Source organism: Cyprinus carpio, chromosome B18 (assembly GCF_018340385.1).
Source record: "Cyprinus carpio isolate SPL01 chromosome B18, ASM1834038v1, whole genome shotgun sequence".
NCBI lineage: Eukaryota > Metazoa > Chordata > Actinopteri > Cypriniformes > Cyprinidae > Cyprinus > Cyprinus carpio.
Genome location: NC_056614.1, coordinates 20,741,239 through 20,764,481, shown reverse-complemented (window position 1 = coordinate 20,764,481; position 23,243 = coordinate 20,741,239). Strand labels below are relative to the sequence as shown.

The following is a 23,243-nucleotide window of genomic DNA, read 5'->3' as shown; positions in this document are numbered from 1 at the left end:
TCAAATACATTTTAGTCAAAATCCACAATAACACTGGACGAATTCAACAACTAACTGATAGCACATCAAGCTAAGATTTTATAAATAATTCAAATTTAACAAATGCATCCTTTCTGACACAAGTAACAGATTGGTAATGAACCTCAGGACCCGACGGTCTCTCTGCGGAGAGAGTGAATAATGTTAGTCAATTATGTGCAGGTCTGACATTAATTTCACCCTCGTAAGGGCTGTAGATCTTACCTTCGTATACAGGGGCCATCGGTGCAAGGGTTTCTGTTATTCATGGCAAAAAATGAAGCGACAGCACTGTTCACAACTCAATAAAAATCTGCCATCTTGAGCCGCGGACAGAATCGCTGCTGTCTCCTGCATTACTAACCCAGTTCATCAGGGAGAGAAAAGGGATAAAAGATTGAAAAATCACATCCAGAATTTGAATTTGATGATCGGCCCGGGGTGCGTGATGAAAAAAGGAGGTCTGCAACTTAACTCCACGGGTATCGATGGTGTTTTGGCTCTAAAAAAGAGCCAAATTGCAGGTCTTGGCTTCAGCTGGTGATCATGTCTGTGGAGTGAGTGCCTGCAAAAGTTGCAATGAGAGAAACGAGCGAGCGAACGGAGCGACTTTGCGGTGTAATCAAACGACGAGGTAACCGATCGTGTTGAACTGGGCCTCTAAATCAAGCGACGATCTACTCGATCGGGCTCACTGCTGTTCTGCAAACAGCTAGCGTTAGTTCTGTCAAATACTATTGATATTACATTTATTACTTCCTTACTGCGATGTCACCATGGTGTAGTGAGGTTGTTATATTTTAATGAAATATTACCATGGCATAGCCTATGCAAAATTCCAAAGAATGTTAAAGATTACCATTATAGTAGGCTACACGTCAAAAAAAAAAACTTAGTATTGCCTTGATACCATGCATGCCCACATCAAGTTTGAGTGGTTCCACTGTTAACAATCATTAATAAATTATAAATAATATTTAAGAAAATTGAGCAATATATAGGTTTTATTATGGTAACAATAACGTTTTTTATTGATTTTTTTAAATTATAATTATTTTAAAGTGTAGGATCTGATTATTGCATTAAAAATTGTGATCATTTTCATGATATTCAAGTCCATCAGAACGGGATTACAGGAATAGGCCAGAATTTCTTAAACATTTATTTGTTCTTGCTTGCAACTATTCTCCATGTTTCTGCAATTTGATATCCATTTGAATACATTGGTCATTTCATAAAAAAAAAAAAATACAATAGTAGATGATTGATAGATTCATCAAAAAAACCGAATCTGTTTTTTCCATAGTTGATGAGACTATAAAATTGTTCATTTTGCTTGGGAAATTTCATCTGCATAAACTAACATCTATTCAACAGTGTTTTAGATTTTTTTTTTTTTTTCTCCACAGATCTAAAAATTATGACTGATGTAACAGTGTAGGAAGTGTAGGAACATTACTTAGACTGAAAAGAGTGCTCTGTTCAACACAGGATTAGATGAAGTTGTGTATCACATACATTAGGCTTTAGCATATCATTGTATGTTTATTACAGTGAACACAATAAAAATTTCACAAAAAGTAGATTACAGAGATACATCCGTCTGTTATCCAGTCCCAAACACATATTAAAACAGTAATATTCAAGAGGTCATGCACCTTTTCTTCACAAAACAATGTTTTATAATACAGGACAACAATATAGGCTACTGTAGCTATACAGCAAACAAACAAACGGACACAAATGATTAAATAATAGCCTATTACTTAATTTTAATTATTATTACCTTATTCAAATAAAGAACAGTAGGCTATTCTTGTGTGTGGTCCCCCGGCTAGCTATCAGTGCAAACTACAAGTACCACAAGCCATTGCGTGGGAATTTTTTTTTTTTTTTTTTCAGTTGCATAAAAACTACATTTTCCAGAACGCCTCAGTGTGATCACAAGCGGTTGTTGTCAAACACAGGGTAAGCGCACTGTTTATATCATTTTACTATTGGTATAATCTAAACCTTTCATAACATTGTAACATCTCAGATTAACTCAAGCAACAGCAAACATTATTATCGCTGCTCGTTCTTTTTATCACGTAAACCGTTGTACTGATTCTATGACAAAGCAATAGGGGAAAGGTGACATGACATAGAGAGTATCGTAATGAACTTATTCTTCCTATGTGTAGGCTATTAGTAAAACAGTAACTCAATGTTGACAGTTGCCTAAATTATAAACTATCTTAACGTGAATTTCAGAGAAGTTTCACAATCACATACAGTAGTACGCACATGTAACAGAAATTAATGCACTGCCAAATCGAATTTTTGTAGAATGACTTGTAAGAAGTCATCTTTGAAAATAAAAATAAACTTTTTATTCAAATAATGTTAGGCTAATATATTCTTTGAGGTGATTATTATTTTTTATAGTTCTGATCTTTACTGTGTGATTAAGTAACCATGTGATATTTGTCTAAGCTCGTATTCTGATTTATGTAATAAAGTATAAGAATCACTGAGAATCATGCATAGTGTCAGCATTATCTGTTAAAAGTTTATCTTGCATTATTGCGAAATTGTATGTGATTGGCCCTTTTGCGCACACCTAGATGTCCTTACATGCTCTCAGACTAGCCAGAAAGTTCCAACTTAACTGTTAACAAAATGTAAGCATTCTTTACCTTTATCTGGTGTGCGCTGGAAGGTAGACAGCTCTTGTGGGAGAAGCGGTCTTCTTTTAGCCTACATTTCCTTGGAGATTTACTGTACCTTCACACTAATATGGAAGCACATCTATACAATGTCAATGATGAGAACTCATCTCAAGGCCTCTTGTTCACAGTCAAGAGCCTGTTTTGGGGATTTTGAGAAATGTCAGAGGAGTCATGAAACCAGATGTGACTAGTGTAAACAGTAGAGCGTCAAACATGTACAAACAGAAGCAGTGAAAAGTGCAAATAAGATTTTTTTATTTTTTTTTTGCATGCTGAAGTGAGTTAGCATTACCTAATTGAAACTAGTTGTATTCTGTTTATAATTATGTAAAAGGATTCATATTTCTACTGTCTGTATAATTGCGTATACAGTACGTGTTGTGTTTTTTTGCTGCATGCAGTTTCTGTTCCTCATGTAAAACAGGGCTGTTAAAAAATATTTTTTTAATAGCACTTTTAGTTTTAAAGTTTTTATAGCTATTTATTTTAACAGTTGTTTTTGATCGTTTCAGATTGTGAGCTGGTTAACCATTTACATTTTGTATTTAACTTAACTGAAAATGTGGGTGAGGTGAATGTGTCAAGTGTCACAGAGTAGTGCTTCCATCTTCATGAAGGATTTCATTCTGTTTATCTAGATTTTTATGCAGAAAATGTGACTAATGCTTGCAAATTAAGAAATCACGGTCACAGTTCTAGGGCGTTATTGGTTGCAAAAGCATCTCTGGTTTTCTGGGTGGTTGTTATGTTTTTGTACTTCAAGTAAAAAACTGGCATAGTCTGTTTTTTTAAAAGATTTTTTTTAATGACAAAACTTCATTTGTTTGTGTTGCTTGCTTTACACAATTTATTTGCATCAAAAGTTAATTTTAATAACAGTATGAAAAGTAACTCATCACACTGAAGTTTTCATACTGTATCTGTTTTATTTTTTTTAATGCTAGCCAGGTTTAAATTCCACTGTTGCGCTATTATAATAAACTTGTATATTGTTTTATGATGCTCCATGCAGTTAGCAACATAATCCACACAAATCCCATTTTAAGTGTTTCTTTTTGTATTAGTGAGTTTGTTGTGTGTTAATCATCAAGTGCCAAAATTAATGGGTGCATGTAAAATTATCCTTTTTTGGGGGCTAATACTCTACCAAAAGGTTCCATTAGTTAATGTTAGTTAATGTATTAACCAACATTAACTAACAATGAGTGATCCATTTGTTACAGAATTTATTAAACTGTTTTAACATTAGTCCTAATAAGATACAAACTGCTGATTTTAATAATAATATTATCCAAGATTGATAAATGCTTTAGAAGTTTTTTTTTCATTGTTAGTTCATGTTAACTAATATCAACAAACGGAACTTTATTGTAAATTGTTACCTTATTTTTATACAAGTCAGTTAATAAATTGCTTTTATTGATATTATATTTAATTTTATTTATCTTGTTTTATTAAGATTTGATAAGATCTGATTTATCTGGCAGATTTGAAGCTGTTAGGGTTATTGTGATGTTACAGTGTTTAGATAACAAATACTTTGAACTCTTAAGTGCGTTTAATTTGTCAGCGTCTCCTCTCTGTGTGCAGAAAGCCAGAGGTGAGAGTCACAGGTCTCATCATGCAGCCGTTAGTCGACATTCTGAAATGGTTTGGAGTTGAGGCGAGTGGATGGTCTGTGTCTGTGTGCCTTTTTCTGCTGTTCCTCAGCCTCCTTTACTGGTGAGTAAAATAATTCCATCATGAGGTTTCCAAACGCAAAACACATACACTGGTATTTACAGATTGCAATGGCAGATTTCTCATGACCGATGTTTCTAATGGGATTCTGGGAAGTTAGTACCACTGTGAGATCCAAACAGCTCAGGCTTGTTTTCCTCAGGAGAAGGACGGCGCGATCTGATCAAATTCCAATCACACGTGTCTCCGCACTTATCTTTTAAATGTCTTCCCATTTGAATGTAGCCAGCGTTCAGATTCCGGTCCCTTTTTCCAGTCACGTGAAGGCAAGGCCTGTGTGATTTCTTGGCCACAAGGCTTAGGAATATAACTGTAGCAATAGAATAGACAGGAGTAAAATCTGAGCTGATATAACTCTTGCAATGTCAAGCTATAAAACATATGTAGATGTAAAATATGTACTCAAAAATAAAAATATAAGTGAACTGAATTAAATAAATAGTTAATAATTTGCTGAACATTAACTCACCCTCAGGCCATTCGAGATGTTGATGAGTTTGTTTCTTCATCAGAACAAATTTGGAGAAATTTAGCATTACATCACCTGCTCACCAATGGAGCGAATGGGTGCCGTCAGAATGAGAGTCTAGACAGTAGATAAGATCATCATAATAATCCAAAACACGACTCCAGTCCATCAAATAACATCTTGTGAAGCAAAAAGCTATGATTATAATCAACAAATCCATCATTAAAACTTTAGATGAGTCCTCTATCCATAATGTGGCTTTGTCTTTCTCGCAAATATTCATTTATTTAATTATTTGGACTTTCTTCAATAGTCATATTGAAATCATGGGGGAAAATGTCAAAAAGTGTGGGGATCTTTGTAATTTGCAACAAGAATTAGGTTTTTACTCAGGTGCTTGGAGGTTTAGTTACAGTTTTCATATTTTAAATCTGACAGAACTGTTTTCTGTTTCTTTGAGAATTGATTACTACATCAGTGTTCTCTGAACTTATAACAAAGGTTTGCCTTTGCAAAGTCTAAAGGTGATTTTTTAAATTGACTAAATATGCATTGTGACAGTGTCCCATTTTTACTAGTGCCCGAGTAAATTTGTCCTTTTATTGTAGGACATTGACAAATGTGTGGAACTCTATCAAGAAAAAAAAAAAATGAATCCAGTCACTAGTAGCATAATGCATGTTTTTTGTTTTTTGTTTTCCTGTAGCATTCAACAGTATTTTATAGAGAGTGACATGATTCTATAAGACAGCAGTGGCCTCAGAAACAACACAGTGACTTTAAACAAAAGTGCTCAGCATTGAAATAAAGGATTAGTTAAACACTGCTCTTATAATACAGTGACTCAGTCTGGTGAGAAGCTGATTAGAGTTGCAGGTCTCTATTAAGGTTATATTTAGTTTTCCGTATCAGAACTTTATTACAGCGTTGGAATCAGTGCATTTAATTACAGCCATTTTTACAGGGCTTAGTCACACCCTTCCTTCTGAAACATTTATATTGTCACCTTTAACAGAGAAGGAGCACTGAAAAAAGACCTTCTCATGTTGTCCATAGCAACAAGAGTTCCCTGGACAACAGCTTGCAGGTTAATTAAGGTTTAAGAAGAACTTAAGCCAGTCTGAAAAGATAAGTGTCTTTCCTTCCGGTTAAATGCTAAGATATTCTTATTCTTTTACATCCATTGTGATGCTTACATAATGGTGATCCCACTGAAGAATCACTGCTTTGTTTAGTGATGCCATGACCCTTGGCATCATATACTGCATTACTATTCAAACCCTTGGGAATTAAAAAAAAAAAAAAAACTAGTTAGCTTTATTTAAAGGTAAAATACTTTTTTTTTTTACAAGGTTATCGACAAATTCAATTATAGGTTAAATAAGGTTTTCTATGAAATTCAAATTATTGCAGAATATGTGTCAGTGGAATATTAAAGAGAAATGGCACCTTCTAAGAAAGTTATATACTTTTTAAATATTTATATAGCATTGGAGGCAAGAATTGCTTTTTGTATGTTGACATTGACATTCAATCTGCTATATTAAAAAGAAATTTTTCATTTTATTAAATATTTTCATTTTATTACATTATTACATTTATATCTCTAACTACACACACACACACAACAATTATTAGGCTATTTGTTACATTCTAGCTGAAAGTGTCATAACATTTTCTAAGAAATTTAAATGATTCAAGAATATGCTAGACATATTAAAGAGATTTAATAGACATAAGAAAGAATCCGATATTTGATCAACTGCTTTTTCCCTTCATGGGGTACAAATGCTGTACCTGTTATTTGACTTTTAGCTGTCTTATATACACACACACACACTTTTTTTTTTCAGAACAAGTAAATTCCTGTCTGTTGGCAAAGGCACGACTGTCATTCACAGCCAACTTAAAGTTAGTTATGTAAGGGCTCACTCATTCTGTTGCAGTGCAAATGGAGATTTATATCAGAGGATGAAACCCTTCTGCACAGGGCTGCTATGACAAAAAAATTTTATTTTTATTTTTTTAAATCAAGATTTCGAAGAGGGTATATCAATAAGCACTTTGGGCCGGTCCCAAGGCTGAAATAAGCCATATTAGAGTATTATTCCCTGATTTGAGACATGACTGCACTGTTAAATGCAAGCCTTGTTCCTCAAGACGCTGCTTGTAAAACACACAAACTTAAAATACAAAAGACGCAGTGTTACGGAACAAAACTTTCTAATCAGTAGAGGAGCCAAGTCTTACCTCTGAGGTCATCCATGTGTAAATAAGAACACTATTTATTTGCATCAGACTTGCAATTGATATGTTAAATTTGCTGCAATGCAGCAAAATATGGCTAAATGTGCTTGGCAAAGCACTATATATTTGCAAAGGAACCTCCTGTACTACTCCAGCACATTTCGTTTTCCTTTAGACAAAGAATTGATCTCCGGTGCGAAAGGTTAGAGCTTATATAAGAGGCCAGCTTGGACCAGTAGAGTGAAGGGTTTAAGAATGATAGGGACTTCAGAGTGTTTGCAGTTGCCAGAATGTGAGGAAAGCATGATTATCAGTGAGCTGAACTTCTTCTGAACTCTGTCCCCTTCTGCCTCATTACGCATAAAGGCATGACGAGAGGGGACTGGTGACAGCCAAAGCGTCACCTACTGGCAAATGAAGCTGTTAGGTTCAGTCCTCTGTGATTCAGTGTTACTTGCTGGACTTTGACATTGCAAAAAAAAAGGTTATTTAGGTAGCTTGACAACATGAGCAGCTGAACGTCTGTTGTTGTGTAAATTGGAAGATAATCATATCTAAATTTGGCCAGTTTATTCTAATGCCCAGTTTAGTGGCCTGCAGCTTGTACTTGCATTGTCTTATGAATCATTTTCTTTTAAAACTTGTGTAGTGAAAAATATTTGAGTTACATACTTGCATATAGGTATGGGTCTTTTTTCAGACTTATCCTATATCTGATTTTATACTGTAGATGCCTTCATGCAAGATATATATGCACAATATATTAGTACCATATTGATTATTACAGATTTAGTTTTTTTTATTTATTGGTATTGAATATTTAATTGTGCTGAGCATTTTTCCTATTTTTATATTAAGATTATCTTTGCATCATATAATGTTCATTTAAAGTAAAAAAAAAATTAATAACATGTAACAATGTAAAAAAAATCTAAAAATTAATCACTTTTTTTATGCTGTACATTATATTTTGTGATACCTAAATTCACATGTAGCATTTAACATGTTTGGTTTTTAATGTTTTATTTTTAATTTATTTAAACAAAATATTAATTATATTGGATATAATTATAATTATATTATATTTGGATAATATTAATAATTTCAATTACATTGAAAAATGATTAATTGAATTTCTTAAGTTTTTTTTAAGTTAAGTGGTTGCAATCAATTTATTTTAGGTACATTTTAATAAACAAATTTAATTGACTAACTTTCGACATTTTTCTTTTATTAAATGTAGCTAAAATAAATTGTTTGCAACTACTTACCTTAAAAAAAAATTGTCTAATTTTTTCAGTGTACTGGATAAAACATGCAAAGAAATTCTCTCATTGTTATTTGCCAGAATTGTAATAAATCTATTTTGATCTACGATTATAATGCATTGAATATTATTACAAATGCTATTATGAAATGTTAAAGCATTTTAACGTTTTATAAAAAAAAAAAATTATATTTATTTATTTATTTATTTATTTATTTATTTATTTATTTATTATTAAGAGTCCAGCTCTTTAATTTCATTTTAAAAGTGGACTTCCTGAAATATAATTAGATGTAGTTTGACGTCTGTCTCACTTCTCCTTTCTTATAAAGGACAACTTAAGTAAAAAGTGACACAGCTTACCCCACTCTTATGTGCTCATTCCTATTGATCTTCTTCTATTGTTCCTGTCTTCATTACATTCAAAATGTGTCTCCTTCCTCATAAACATCGTAAATTCCCCCTTCTGTGAAACCTGAGAAGTTTGTTTTTTCGTCTCTTATTGAAAACTTGCTAATCCCTCTCACTTAACACACTGTGAATATAGGGGACTTGTGACCATGACCGAATCTCTCCACTGGCGAGGCTGAATGGAGAAGATGACATATTCTAATAGATCCTCTTATAAAATTTAAGAGACAGAGTCGAGTGCGAACCCATCTGTCACCCTTTGGACTGCATAAACAACGGGCACCATTTCAGAAAGGTCACACACTTGCAGTAGATGTGTGACATCTGCTGTGATATCATATGGACTCCTTTTCTGCTTCACTTTATCTCTCTTTCATAAGAAGAGCTCTTTTGAATTCTTTTCACGAGTCTATTAAAACTCTTAATCCTCATGCATGACGTTATTAAAGTATTTAAACACATGCAGGCAGCCTGAGATGTTAGGTTGTGATTCACATAGAATTAAAAATCACCCCATGTGATCTGTATTTAATTTGAGAGCCTAGCTATGGTATTGTGGTTACAGTTTGGGCTGGTAACTGAAAGGTTGCTGGTTTTATTCCCACAAGAATGAAGCAATCACCATTGTGCCCTTGAGGAAGATACTCCCTACTTGTCCCTACAAAAACATCTTGGTGCTGTTCAGTGGTGATATTGAGTGAAAGTCATGTAAATGGTTTTCCACTGACCCCGGTGTGGCACTTCTCTGGAGATTCTGTTCTAGATTTATAAAACAAAGAGTTCTGGTTCTGTTTGCTGACTGGACAATACAGGGTTCAATGTCAGGGACTACAGTATATCTTGTAGAAGAGGGATACTAAAAGGAATAGTTCGCCCAAAAATCGCTATTTTCCTACCCTCAGTCCATCCAAGATGTGGATAAGTTTGTTTCTTCATTAGAACAGATTTGGATAAATTTAGCATTACATCACTTGCTCAACAATGGATCCCGTGCAGTGAATGGGTGCCGTCAAAATGAGAGGCCAAGCATCTGATAAAAACATCACAATAATCCACATGTAATCCACATGACTCCAGTGCATCAGTTTAAATCTTGTGATGTGAAAACCTGCCCCGTTGCTTCCAGGACAAGAGGGAATGGACTTTTTCAGTGGAGGAAGCTTTATTATAAATTATAGACATGTAATTTGTCCAGATGCGTGGTTTAAGGTTAAAATGCCTTAATGATGGATTTGTTTACTATAAACGCACTTCTTTTTACTTCACATCATGTTAATTGATGGAATGGAGTGGTGTGGATTATTCTGAATTATTTATAAGCTCTTTGGGCTCTCATTCTGATGGCACCCATTCACTGCAGAAGATCCATTTTCAGCAAATTTTCATTTTTGGGTGAACTATTTCTTTGTACCTATTGGAACTTAGTTAGGTTTCCACTACATAGTTGACTCTTGGTAGTAGGACACAAAAGAAAATATGCTACGAAAGTCAATGGAGTCCAAATATTTCATTATTTCTACAAATTATTGTTTTGAGTTCAATATGGCACTCAAAGCCCTCTTTTATTGTAAATATATTCACAAATGAAGGAGCTGCATGTCAAGGCCTCACAACAGCCTTTTAGCCTTTTACTCATAATGTGGCACAGCCTCTTCTACTTTATTGCTTCAGTAGAGCGCATTTAAGAACATGTGGTGCTCCGTGTGTGTTTGGTTGAACTAAAATTCCTCATCCATTACTGCTATTTTCTTTCTTTACCCTCACTGTAGCGCTAGGTTGTCTGTTTCCTCTGGGTCCTCAGTAGCCCAATCTAAGTGACTGTCTTTGCCCTCCAATGTGAAAGTAGAGGCTGTGCGCTGACCATTCAATGCTGATTGCATCAAGCTGTGGACAGCTGACTTGGCAGCAAGGCACTTGCACACACAATGTTTGACTTTCTTTGTCATTGGCCAGCCTGTGGAATGGTTATTGTTTAATTGAGGGCTGTTGGACAGCTCATCCATCACAGATGTTAATCATATCAAACGTTCGCACCTCCCTGAGAAGCTGCTACGCTCCTCCGTTTCCACGGTGACGGGCACCTAATAAATCTAAATATGGTAATCTACTCTAATTTCACCCAGATCCACCCTTCACTGTAAATGAGCTCGTCGTGCAAGACCGCCACAAAGATAGGCCAGCTAATATGGAAATGGAGTACCCTAGCACACACTATTAAAGTCTGTAACCAAATTGTCTTGACACCTCATGCTGCAGATGTGCAGAGAGAGAGTTATACATAGATTAAATCTCAGATTCCACAATTGTTATTCAATTATGAAGTGACGAAAGTCAGCAGTCGCTTTCGTCAGGCTCTTGGTGTAGTTTGCTGCGTCGCTGCTTTGCTATTAAGCACCAGGAAGCGACTGACAAGCCCTCCTGCAGCTTGAATTAATTCACTGTCGTTATGATGTGATTTAGCATTAGATCATCTTTCTGTAATTCGTAAAATTTCTTTTTTTTCTGCCTGTGGCATCTTGTAGGATTAATGAAGTTCAAGTGGAGTCTTGAAGACAACCTTGATAAGAACTAGAAGCCAGTCTTTCTCTGGTCATTAGATTTTAGTTGTGTTTAAAGTGTAAAATGCTACCATAAAATAGTAATTCATATAAAAAGAAAAATTAATTTATGCATTGTCATATTGTTCCAAACCTGTATTACTTTCTTGTGCAGAACACAAAAGGAAAGCTTCTGATGAGTTATAACGTTCACTGTTTTCTATGCATTTACAATGAATGGAGATTGAAGCTTTCAAGCATCAAAAAGAATGTAAACAAAGCACCATGAAGTATTATAAACGTGGTCGAAATTACCTGTGTGCTCTATACAGTATATCATTTTTTAATTCATGTGATAGTTGAAGAAAACAGACCAAAATAAGAGTAATTATTGACCTCCAGCTTTGATGTTAACCGCATTGAGTTGATAAGTTGTGAACCGGATCAAATCATGAATGAATAATTCAGACAAGAGATTCATTTAAAACAGGAGTCACCGGGCTCAGTCCTGAAGGGCCGGTGTCCTACAGAGTTTAGCTCCAACCCTAATCAAACACACCTGAACCAGCTAATCAAGGTCTTACAATGGTATGCCTGAGAATTCCAGGCAGGTGTGTTGAGCCAAGTTGGAGCTAAACTCTGCAGGACATCGGCCCTCCAGGATCAAGTTTGATGACCCCTTATTGAAAAGATCAGAGTTAAAAGAAAACAAATGGAATCTTTCTCATGAACTCAAGGAGAATTACAGCAGATTTAAAAAATTTCACCAAATAATGACTTGAAATTCACTTTGATCCTGGACAGAGCTGTTATGTGGCTTTAGAAGACTTGGAATATTAAACTTAAACTATTTTTAAGGTGTAAAGGGCTCCCACAGAACGTTTCATTAGTTCATTCTGCTTTTTATTCAGCTTAGCTGCAGATATAGCATGGCACGTGTTAAGTTCTATGAGCGCAAGATCACTTCTCTTTCTGTGCGAAAACTTTCTCATTTTCATAAAATAAAATGCTATACTTTCATGCATCTGCTTATCAGATAAACCTTGCGCTCTTATTTCAAGGTTGTTGTTAATACTGTGGTTATTTTAAAGGGGTCATATGATGCTTTTTTAAAGATCATTATTTTGTGTATTTGATGTAACAGAATATGTTGACATGCTTTAATTAAAAAAAAACACATTATTTTTCAAATACTGTACATTATTGTAGGTCCTCTATGCCCCGCCTCTCTCAAACACGTCGTTTTCTACAAAGTCCCTCCTTCTGACAAGCGCAGTCTGCTCTGATTGGCCAACTGACCCAATGCATTGTGATTGGCCGAACACCGCAAGCAGTCGTCGGAAATTTAACGTTCCTTTCCATAATTACAATCTTCATCTTTTAAAATAAATCTAGAGACAGTTAATAATGTCCTTAGATTTACCATAAGTTCAAGCCCGAAAGGGGAACAGAGTCGCGTAACAGACACAGTGATGAAGCTTGTATGTGTTTGCAGTACACAAGCCACGGACGGTTAAGACAGCTGACTCCACTGTGTGACCCTGTCTCTCTCTCTCTCTCACACACACACACGACACGCAAAACTACGCATTTGAACAGTCAATTGCAAATACTTTAATAACAAAACATACTTACAGTAGCTGATTCAGAAGTGCCAGATTGTCGTAGCAAAGTCAGAATGACCTCCTCTCCTAGGTTCATGAAACAGTCGTCCATAAAATGCGTTGCTGTTCTGTTGTAAGTAATCTTAAAGCTTCCTAAATGCATGTACTTTCGGAAGGCCAAATAAAGTGCTTTTGCTTTCACCTAGAAACACACAGCATCTCCCTGACATGACTGCTTCAACACTAACTGCAGTTACTGAAACCACGCCTTCTTTCGTTGTGTGAACTTTTGGGCGGCATTACGCAAATATTTCCACATAGTGACATAGACATGTGGGGGCGTGTTTGAATGAGCTGTTTTTGGGGGGGGGGGCTTGGCAGAGTTAAAAAAGCAATTATCAGTTACCCTTTTTATTTTTTTATTTAGTGGCAGAAATGGGCTTCCAATTGTCAATCAATCAGATCTATAACTTGAGATCTGGATAAAATCAAGAATGAATCATTCCGGCAAAAAATCATTGTTGAAAAGATTTTAGTGAATAATGACTTTAGCAGATTTGAAATATGGAGCATGACCACTTTTATGGTGCCTATGTCCTTTTTGAAGATCATTCTTAAAGCACTTCCTTTCTATAGTAATTCCAGGAATCAGTACATTATTCAAACTGTCTCCACAGCAGAAAGAAATATGGGTTTAGAACAACAAGGGTGAGTAAATAATGACACTGTCAAGTAATGTTCCAAAAATGATAAATAATGACAGAATTTTTGGACAAACTGTTCTTTTAAGCCACTGTCCTTTTACATCACGTCTATGATACAGACTCTCTCAGCCGTCTTTAACAAGTCAGTGTGGTGAGACATGCCATAGTCCCTGCTGAGGGCTGGAAATAGCACCATGTTTTGTGTGGAAAGGCTCAGAAGAATGGGATTGGGTCCTGGGGAGGTGTTACGGAACCGGAGGGACAAGAGAGAGAGGTCACAGCAGGCCCGTTCACACGTCTATTTTAGCGCCATTTTTCAGTCTATTTTTGGTTATTGTTGTCTCACAGCTGGCTACACATGTGCACCTGCACAAACAATGCACTTCAGCAGTGAGGAGGTGACAGGGCAAGATATACTTCTTTTCAAACTGCCTTCTCTCTTTTGGTTTATTCCATTTTTCCTTTCTCTTCATTTTAAAGCAGCACACTGGTGAATGGTTGACGATGGTTGCTGGTGAATGGTTGAACTCCTTCCTCTGTAGCCTGACACGGACTGAAGCTGTAATGAGGGAAAAGTGTTTGTGTGTTTAATAAAGGCTGGTATGCTGAATTGTAAGTGCATGTCGCCTAGTGATGAGAGGAATTAGAAGTCATTAAAAAACAACAACTCTGAACTCAGTGAGGGGCTTTTAACATGCAGTCATTAGTTTGCATAGCGCGACGACATGGGTCGGTAAACAAGAATATCTTACATCATCAACTGTGTAGGTTGGTTATCTCAGCTACAAGCGGCACTCAACAATCCCTCTGGGTACAGTAACAGCACAAAACTTTGTTAAAATAGATGTCTACATGAATGCATCTCTGTGCACAAATCAAATGTAAATACGTCATGCGGTAAATGTTCAATAATAGCTATTTACTGACTGACACAAAAGCTGCACGCCATTTATTCGATGATCTACAGTACATCAATAGCTAGAGAAAATGATCCATTTGAAAGAGGTTTATAGACCCAAATTAGTGTATGCAGTAATGCCTCCAGTTTAGCACTTCACAAATGATAAAGTACTTCACCTAATTTGTTTATTTTCGTCTTCTGTTTGGAACAAATCAAAGGATAAGATTATTTATTAAAATGTATCTTTTAGTGATAAATTTGGAAGGAAAAGTGATTCAAAAACTGATGAGAAGATAATTATAAATCTATTACTATCTTCTCAGCAGTTTTTTGATTTATTTTTGTTTTGTTTTTATAGAATGCATTGAAAGAAATGATAGGTTTATTAAACAAATTATTTTAACAGGACCAAATTACCTTGAATTTGCAGCATCATTTCCCCAGGCATCAGTGTCACATGATCCTTCAGAAACCGTTCTAATATGCTAATTTGCTGCTCATGGAATATTTATTATTATTATTAATGTTAAAAATTGTTGTGCTGCTTAATATTTTTTTGTAGAAAGCGTGAAGCATTTTATTCAGGATTCTTGTGTAGAAAGTTCAAAGGATTTTTTTTTTTTTGAGAGTTTATAAGCCTTTACTTTTGCTTTTATTCATCAAGGATGCATTAAATTGTTCAAAAGTATTAATTTCTTTAAAAATAATAATTTTACTGACCCTAAACATTTCTGTGTGTATTGTATATCATCTACCTCTAATGCATGTATGAATGCAGGTCGATTTTCATTGTGTGATCCTCTGAGTCCTGTGTGCGATTGATTATGTGACAGAGGAGAATATTTGAAATGCGTAGCTGTGAGCCTGTGTCAAACTGGACGCCCGTGTATGAGCCCCTCTGTGCATGAATCGCACAATCTCATTTGTGTTTCCTACTGAGATTAAGAGGGTTTCGGTCTGAGACCTTGTCGATCCTTTGTGTCTGGTTTCAGATACTGGCCTTGGTATTTGGTATGAGATGATAATGAGGAATCTATGTTTCATGGTAATTAGGATTGCCACAGTACCAGTAGTTGATATGAGGGGTTAAGCAAAATTCAGAATAAAAGAATAGGCTCCCTTTTAATTCATAAGCTGGATTTTGAATTTAACTGGCTACACCTGACAGGAAGTAGAGTTGGAAGGACAGAAAAAGGGATTTAAAGAAAGTCAACCCACTTTATTCACTTTTGGAAATGAAGTATTTCTCCAACACAAAGTACTAGTTTTAATAAATGCTATTACAAACCCATTGTTATATCTATTGTACCTCTGTATAATTATAGCCTATAAATCTTCAAATGTAATTTCCCCCCCAAAACTTTGAAACAAGTCTTTGTCAAGCCAACATTCAAAGTTTGCCTTTGGCTTTTTTAGCAAAAATTACAGTTTTTCAGAATCCTGCATCTGCATAATATGTGCATCCTAAATTCCAATGCAGGAACTGAATTGTAATTTAAAAGGCAGTCTTAATTCAATTCTGGATCACAGCTCTAGTCGATACCAATACCAGCGAAAAGACATTTAAAATTGACATTTAAAAACGAATCATTATACACATTAGATATTCTGTACAAACTAATAAATAGTAAAATTATCCTATGATACTATCACCAAGCCTTTTGTTCAAATTGGCTCAGGTTACTTGTGTTAAGAGGTACAGTAATGTGAAAAGTTTATTTTAAGAGAGCTTCATAATAGCTGAGATCAGAATCTGTACTAAGAAACATAATCTCAACTCTGCATTGTTTATTTGTCCACTATGTGCATTTTAAACACTGAATTTGCTTTTAAATATGTTTAAATCATGTGGTTGTATACTGAGTGGTTTAAACTCATTTGGCTCTCCGTCCTGTGTTTGTTGTTGCTGTGTGTCGCTAGTCTTGCCTTCGCAGAGTGTTTGGTTCTGTGCTGGACCGTAGCGCCTCCTCTTCCACAGCTGATCAATCGCAGCAGCTCTCTGCTCTCAGAGATAAATGTGCAGCCTGAGCTCACTACTGTGGCGTGACCGCCAAGCATCTGATCCAGGTCTGGGTACTGCACAAAACTCCACAGGGGAGATCGTCCTCTGCCCACCAGCAGACCGCTTAAGCAGTTCTGGGCATCGCTTTCCCCATGCACACACTCACTCTGTAGCCCACCCAGGCCCACGGCACCATCACCAGACTATTGAGTGGAAAGCTGGCAAATCACGGTCCATGTGACTGCAGCTGCACACGCTAGTGTGTGCGTGAGAGCGACAGAAGGGAGCTGGCGATATTGTGGCCGTGATAAAACTCCTGTCCGATGGGCTAATCCTGCATGAATCAATGCGCTTTTATTGGTGCCCATTTTTAATAGGCTCCTACAATAGAAAAGAAATCAAATGTGTCATGGATGATCAAGAGAGACACTAGAAGCAGCTCAGAGCAATTATAGCTTGCACTTTTATGCTCGGCAGGATCAATGTGTGCGTCTGAGTGCTTCAGGAGATGTTTGCTGATACTAAGTCCTTCTCTGAAACATACAAACTGTCTGCTACATAAACTCTGCTACGTTTTAGTAAACGGAGCTTGAAAAGTGTGTTAGTGTTGTGGGATGCTGTAATGTGGGAATATAGTGTAATTATGAGTGTTTGTGAATGCATGTGATAAAGACAAGGAGAAAGTAGTCTGGTGTTATTATCAGCAAAAGATCTGCAGGTGATTCTGGCTGCAGTATAAGAAGTGTAATCGTAATATAAAATGTGCAAACAGTTTATTTTGTTTTTATGGGTCTGTTTAAGGGAGTTTAACACTGGTTTATCCAAAATGGGTTATATAGTGCTGTTATTCAATAAAAAAAAATCTAACTAATAAATCACATATTTTTTTTAAATGAATTAATCTTGTTTGTAATTTGTAATCATATTTTCACACAGAATCTGCAATTCACAACATAATGATTGGATATTTCTTTAATGCCATCTTTTTTACCAAGTTTTTTGGTATTTTTATACCAGTACTGATGCCTCTGTTAAATTGATTTTTTTAATCAATTTCTGGGGATGAGTAATTATAAACATTTAACACTAGAGTAAAATATGTGCCATCAGTTTTAACATTTAGTATTAATATTAACCACTGAATTGAATGCATTATTTTTTACAGCCCAAGTTATATCGTAATGATATATCAGTGCAGAACTCAAAAACTTGCAAAGCAATACAGAAAACCCAGTAGAATGTGGAAAGGGCTTCCCCTTTTTTATTAGTACTTATAAATATTTTAGTTTTTAATATTTCGTTTATAGTGTGTATGCATCAGATGGTCAATGAAAAGATTTAAGTTGTTACTTCACAAAAAAGTTTAACAAGTTCCAGTTTATTCGCAGATATGTTACACTTATTAGCTTCTGTGGTATTTAATCCACCACACAAAGACTGGAAAATAGTTTTGTTTAAAGTCCCATCTGGAATTACTTTCGAAATTAATTTGCCATTGGCTCTTTAGTTTCTCCGTAATTGCCCCCAGAACTTGAAATACAAACAAACTCAGGTCCATCAAAGAAAGAGCAAGCTACTTGCTTAGTCTGCTTTTACCTATATAACACTACAAAAACACATCTGCTAATAAGGTAAGAAAAAAATACTTGCTTGTTATTAAAAGCGAAAAACAAGTTTAAATTTTTCTTACCGCATTTAAGCATAAACTCATTTAACTTCAATGCATTTTTCAGAAAATAAGACTGTGTCTCATGTCTTTTTTCTTTTGAAGTAAAGTGAAGTGGTACTTAATCTTTACCTGTGCGGCTGTGTGAGGTTAGGAAATACTGCATTCAAATACTACCTACATATGCAGCTCACTAGTTTTTGGAAAAGAGCCACAGTTTGAGCATCTTGATTCTTTACCAGAAAAGAAAAAAAAAACTTTTTTCCCAGAATCTGGACAGCAACTTTTCAGTTTCTCACCCCTCTTTTACCTCACACTGTATCTGTCCTCCTTTATGGCACTTTTGGCACTAATGAGAACATTGGCTGGCCTGTTCCTTCCAACCTCACTCTGAAAACAACACAGTTAGTCTCTTGCTGTCAGCCAGACATGGTTGTCTCAATCTCTCCTTCCCTTCCTGCTTATTCACCCCAAAGTTACAGGTCACCCTAAACTCGTACATTTTAATGACTTTGGTGTGCAAGTTTAACTATATCAGCCTTGGAGGAGTTTGTGTTTGTCAGAGTGTCCAGCCATGACCCCTGCTTGTGTGCACATACATTTTTTACATTGAAACAGGTTTGATATATTTGTGTCGGTGCCCAGCAGTGGTCTTTCCTTACCTTGTAGGACCTCTAATATTCGCATTTGTCACAGAGAGTAAGGTTGAGGTAAATATTTAACAAGGAGGCTGGGTGTGAATTTTAGTGGTATTTTTAGGGACAGTCTTCCATCCTGGCCTTTTTTCCAGTACATTTAGCCTGTGGCACATCTCTGTCTCTCTCTCTTTGCCCCTGGCACAGGCATCAGAAATGGCCAGGCGTGTTCACTGATAAGCTACATCAACATCTGTTTATCTAGAATAGAGAGACACAGAGGAGATGCCTCGCTGGATTTGTCAGTCAGCTCAGGCTTGCAATGAACTACAATTGTCAACGTCATGCAGTTGTGTGCTGTAGGTCTGTAGTCAAATAATTAAATGGACATATGTACTATAACATTCATAACATTAAGTGTACACTAACAAGACTGTTTATGGAAACTAAGCTGCAACAATGGGTCATTCAGATAACATCTTGGTACTGGCATCAGAAACATGAGCACATTAATATGAATTTGCACATTTACACATCAGCATCTATTCCGTGTTCGGCAGAATGTAACCGGTAAACAGAGGTTACTCAATCATAACAATCATCCACATATACTGTAGTGTAAAGACAAAGACCACCTAAAAAACAGTTCTGTAATTATTTACTCACCCTCAAGTTGTTCCAAACCTGGCTGAGTTTCATCCTTCTGTTAAACATAAAAAGATATTATGAAGAATGTTGGCAACCAAACAGTGGCCGGTTAAAGTCTGTTAACACCGTACCGTTTAAGTGCTGTTGTGACAAATTAGAAGCACAAACGTGGGCTCTGTTTCAAAACATAGTAGGTTTCCTACAGAGACAGAGTTTAAGGTATTATAGACATGTTTCTGACATGAAATAAACATTGTCAAGTTTGCTCCCTATATAGGTCACATTTGTCAGGTACATACACCATAAATCTTGTCTTATTTCAGATATAAAAGCTGACTGTTCATGTGCGGCGTAAATTACATTAAATTTGAATTTTACAGTAAATTTACAATTTGTTAGTAAATTAAAATGACTAACAAGATGGATTCACAATTCTAATATTTGTGTGTTCTGCTTGTTGTTCAGTGTATTGCAACATGCTCTATTAGAATATCCCTTTGATATGAACTTTCTTTTGTGCTTCATTGACTTTTAACTGGCCTGCTGTTAATGATTGAGCTTTTTACTTTAGTCACTTTATTGATCAGTTTTGGCTGCTTTTGAACTTTTCTGCCTTCAAAATGTGGAAATATGCTACATTCTGCTTCATATGAGCTGTGACACACCCGCTCTTTGAGCAACACATTAATTATGATGTTCCCTAAAGAGATTTTTGATTGAATTTCAGCAAAACTGGTACAAACTGTTAAAGTGCCAAACTGCATGTTATGAAGGACAAATCAGCTTTGGTCCTGTTTTGCTGAAAGACTTTCCCACAACTATTGGGGATAAACCTGATCTCACCCTGCTGAGTGCTGTGGATTTGTTTCACATTAATTCTGTGTTCACTTAACCAATAATGAGTTGAAAGACTGGGGGATGTTTGTCTGACGACTCGTGGTGAATATATTTGTGCTGAAGTGAGAAATGGTTTTGAATCTGGACACGGACAGATTGGACTGGGGATTCATCGTCTTTCTGCACCGGACGAGCGTGTTAGGATGCGACGTGCTTCTGTGTAATTAAGAGCGTGTCATAAAATGAGTTATCATTCCAGCTCTTTTTTTACAGCATGTGTTAAGACCCACTCTCTAATCTGACAGTTAATATGGTAATGAACTCCTGCCGAGCTGGAGATTATGAAGGAGATGGAAGTCAGAATCTTTTGGTTACAGTACTTCTTTTAATTATTTTTGAGAGCGATGGGTGGCAGTTACTTCTAGCCACATTGCTGAAGTAAGAGTTTGATATTTCCAGCCAAACATGATTAGAAAATAAAAACATACAAAGGTGGTTCTTCAACTATACAGGTTTTTAGAGTATAAACCCTCACTAGTTTAAGTTATTTTGTTTGAACTGTCATGAAAATGTCCTTAATTTCAACATCTTAAATCAGAGAATGCATAACAAATGAATGCATAACAAATAAATATAAAATAATAAATGAAAGATGAAAGAATAAAAGTGAAAGAAAAAGTAATAAAATAAAAAATGTAATAAAAAAAAGAAAGAATAAGTAAACAGAAGTTAAAAATAATACAAATAAATGTAAAATAAAAATGATCTATCTATCTATCTATCTATCTATCTATCTATCTATCTATCTATCTATCTATCTATCTATCTATCTATCTATCATTTATGCAAATTTGAAAGGTTAAATCTATGCATAAGACATTTGAAAAACAATAAAAATAAAGCCATGGTAGACAGATTTTTTTTTTTTTTATCAAAAATGTTTTCCTCATTTTTATTCAGACTTTGGGAATCCTGGTTCTCCAATAATAATAATAAAAAAAACCTGTTGTTAAAATACATCTTTTTTAAAGCTAAATAGTTTCACCTTATTTTAATGGTTGTCTTGTCTCATTTTAAGTCATCTTGAGGACCCCGTTGGAAGTTTACTAAGGTCCTCTAGTGAGCCCCAGGCCCCTCGATTGAGAACCACTAGTTTAATGTGATCTTTATATAACAAAAAGTTTGAATAAAAATCAACTCCTGGAACATTAGTGGAAGAAACACCAGGAAATGTGTTTTTTAACTTGCAAATGGGTTTCAGTACACCAGTGTTAGAGAATATTTGCATATATTTGAATAAAGTACTCACTGGTGGATTAAGACATTGGTGTTTAACTTCCAGGGGACAAAAATGCACTCTTTGAGCGAATAACATCTCTTCCTCTCCCACGGCTCAATTCAAAGTTAAAAGTGGTCGAAGCACTGGTGTGTCAGCAGATGCAATCCTCAAGCATAATGCAGGTCCCCTTTTCCATACTCAGAGGAAATGCAGCACTTCCCAGTGCTCTCCGATACTGCTTGTGTCATCATCTGTTTGCAGGAATCATCACTTACATCCATCACCTTTTTGTTTAAATTAATATATATTTCCCCTTTACCTGCCTATTTGTTTGCAGCATAATTTCTCCCTTTTTTTTCTAATGATTTTTATTTTTCACTATTTGTGAAATGTTGAAAATGATGTTTTCACTGAACCTCTTTGTCTTTGTTTTAATAGGTACTCCATCTCCCCTTACTCTGTCTTGGAACGATGTGGCATCAAGCACCCAAAGCCCTCACCGTTTTTTGGGAACCTCATGATGTTTCGAGACGTAAGAGCTTTTGTTTACTTTGTAATGAAACACAAAACGCATTCGCTCACTTTCTCACACGTACAGACCTTGTACCGCCCTCCCGAAGCTAGAAAAATGATGTTTCTCTCAGTGAGCCTCAGTTCATTAGATGTGTTCATTAAAGATGACTCACCACTAATGACATCTAATGCCATGTGATTTCCAAACAGATTACTCTGTGCTGAATGACTTACTTTTACGATGATAATATAAAAGACAGACGGGGAGAGTGGGTGGGTTTAATATTGCAAAATAAATACTTTTAATTCCTTTTTTTTTTTTTTAAGTTTAATTTCAGTCCCAAGCTATAATGTAGCAAATCAACACTTACCTTGAGGACTCTCATTTCTGCCAGTCTGCAGTTTAATGATAATGATTTGACGTGGATTATAGGAAATTAAGGCCAAATTTTCTATGCTGTAGGGCTGTTCGATTCCAGTGAGAGTATAAAATGGACTTTCATTTCTGAATATGAAATGCCTAGATTCATCCAGCAACCAATAATGATGAATGCCATAAAAGAACAAGTCCGCCTCATATTTCACCCTACAGTAAAAACCAAAAGAACACCATAAAATGTATTTTCGTATTTTTATGACATTCAAAATAAGGGGAACATATAAATAAAAAATACGATGCTTTGAAATGCATGTTAATTTTTGATTCAACTTCTTGCTTTTTTTTTTTTTTTACTGTAACAAAAAAAAGTAAAAATTAGGGCACTGTACTGTATTAATACGAAATTTAGAATTTAGAAATAACAATTGCTTTTTACCTGTATTTTGAATTATCCACTCCATTGTATTGTGTATTAGGATTAAAATAAATGGCTGTAAAATTAATGGATAATGTCCTGGCAGACAATTACCAACATTTTTATTTAATTATTATTATTATTATTATTGGTAATGAAAAAAATTAGACTAGTGCAAATTTTTACTAGACTATTGAGAGGATACACCACAGAACTTTTTTTTTTACTGCCTTCATGCTGATTTTTTTTTTTATATAAGT

General features: G+C 35.4%; 2 protein-coding genes across 7 annotated transcripts in view; one reads left to right on the top strand and one right to left on the bottom strand.

Moving 5' to 3' along the window:
- The window catches only part of LOC109109215 (homeodomain-interacting protein kinase 2-like), a 95,911-nt gene extending 95,251 nt beyond the window's left edge, over nucleotides 1-660 (bottom strand). Inside the window, exons 1-2 of one of the 2 annotated variants that reach the window (XM_042744314.1) lie at nucleotides 244-660; nucleotides 143-162 (exon numbers count right to left, since the gene is read on the bottom strand). Coding sequence is in view for 1 of the 2 variants with exons in the window: in XM_042744313.1 (XP_042600247.1) it covers nucleotides 244-262 (19 nt within the window). In the remaining variant the exon portion in view is untranslated. The remainder of the gene's footprint in view (nucleotides 1-142; nucleotides 163-243) is intronic. The other variant, XM_042744313.1, reaches the window with a different exon arrangement.
- Nucleotides 661-1,893: 1,233 nt separating this feature from the next.
- The window catches only part of LOC109109211 (thromboxane-A synthase-like), a 56,756-nt gene continuing 35,406 nt past the window's right edge, over nucleotides 1,894-23,243 (top strand). For all 5 annotated transcript variants that reach the window (XR_006157125.1, XR_006157126.1, XR_006157124.1 and 2 more), the window contains exons 1-3: nucleotides 1,894-1,986; nucleotides 4,320-4,451; nucleotides 22,115-22,208. Coding sequence is in view for 2 of the 5 variants with exons in the window: in XM_042744311.1 (XP_042600245.1) it covers nucleotides 4,351-4,451; nucleotides 22,115-22,208 (195 nt within the window). In the remaining 3 variants the exon portion in view is untranslated. The remainder of the gene's footprint in view (nucleotides 1,987-4,319; nucleotides 4,452-22,114; nucleotides 22,209-23,243) is intronic.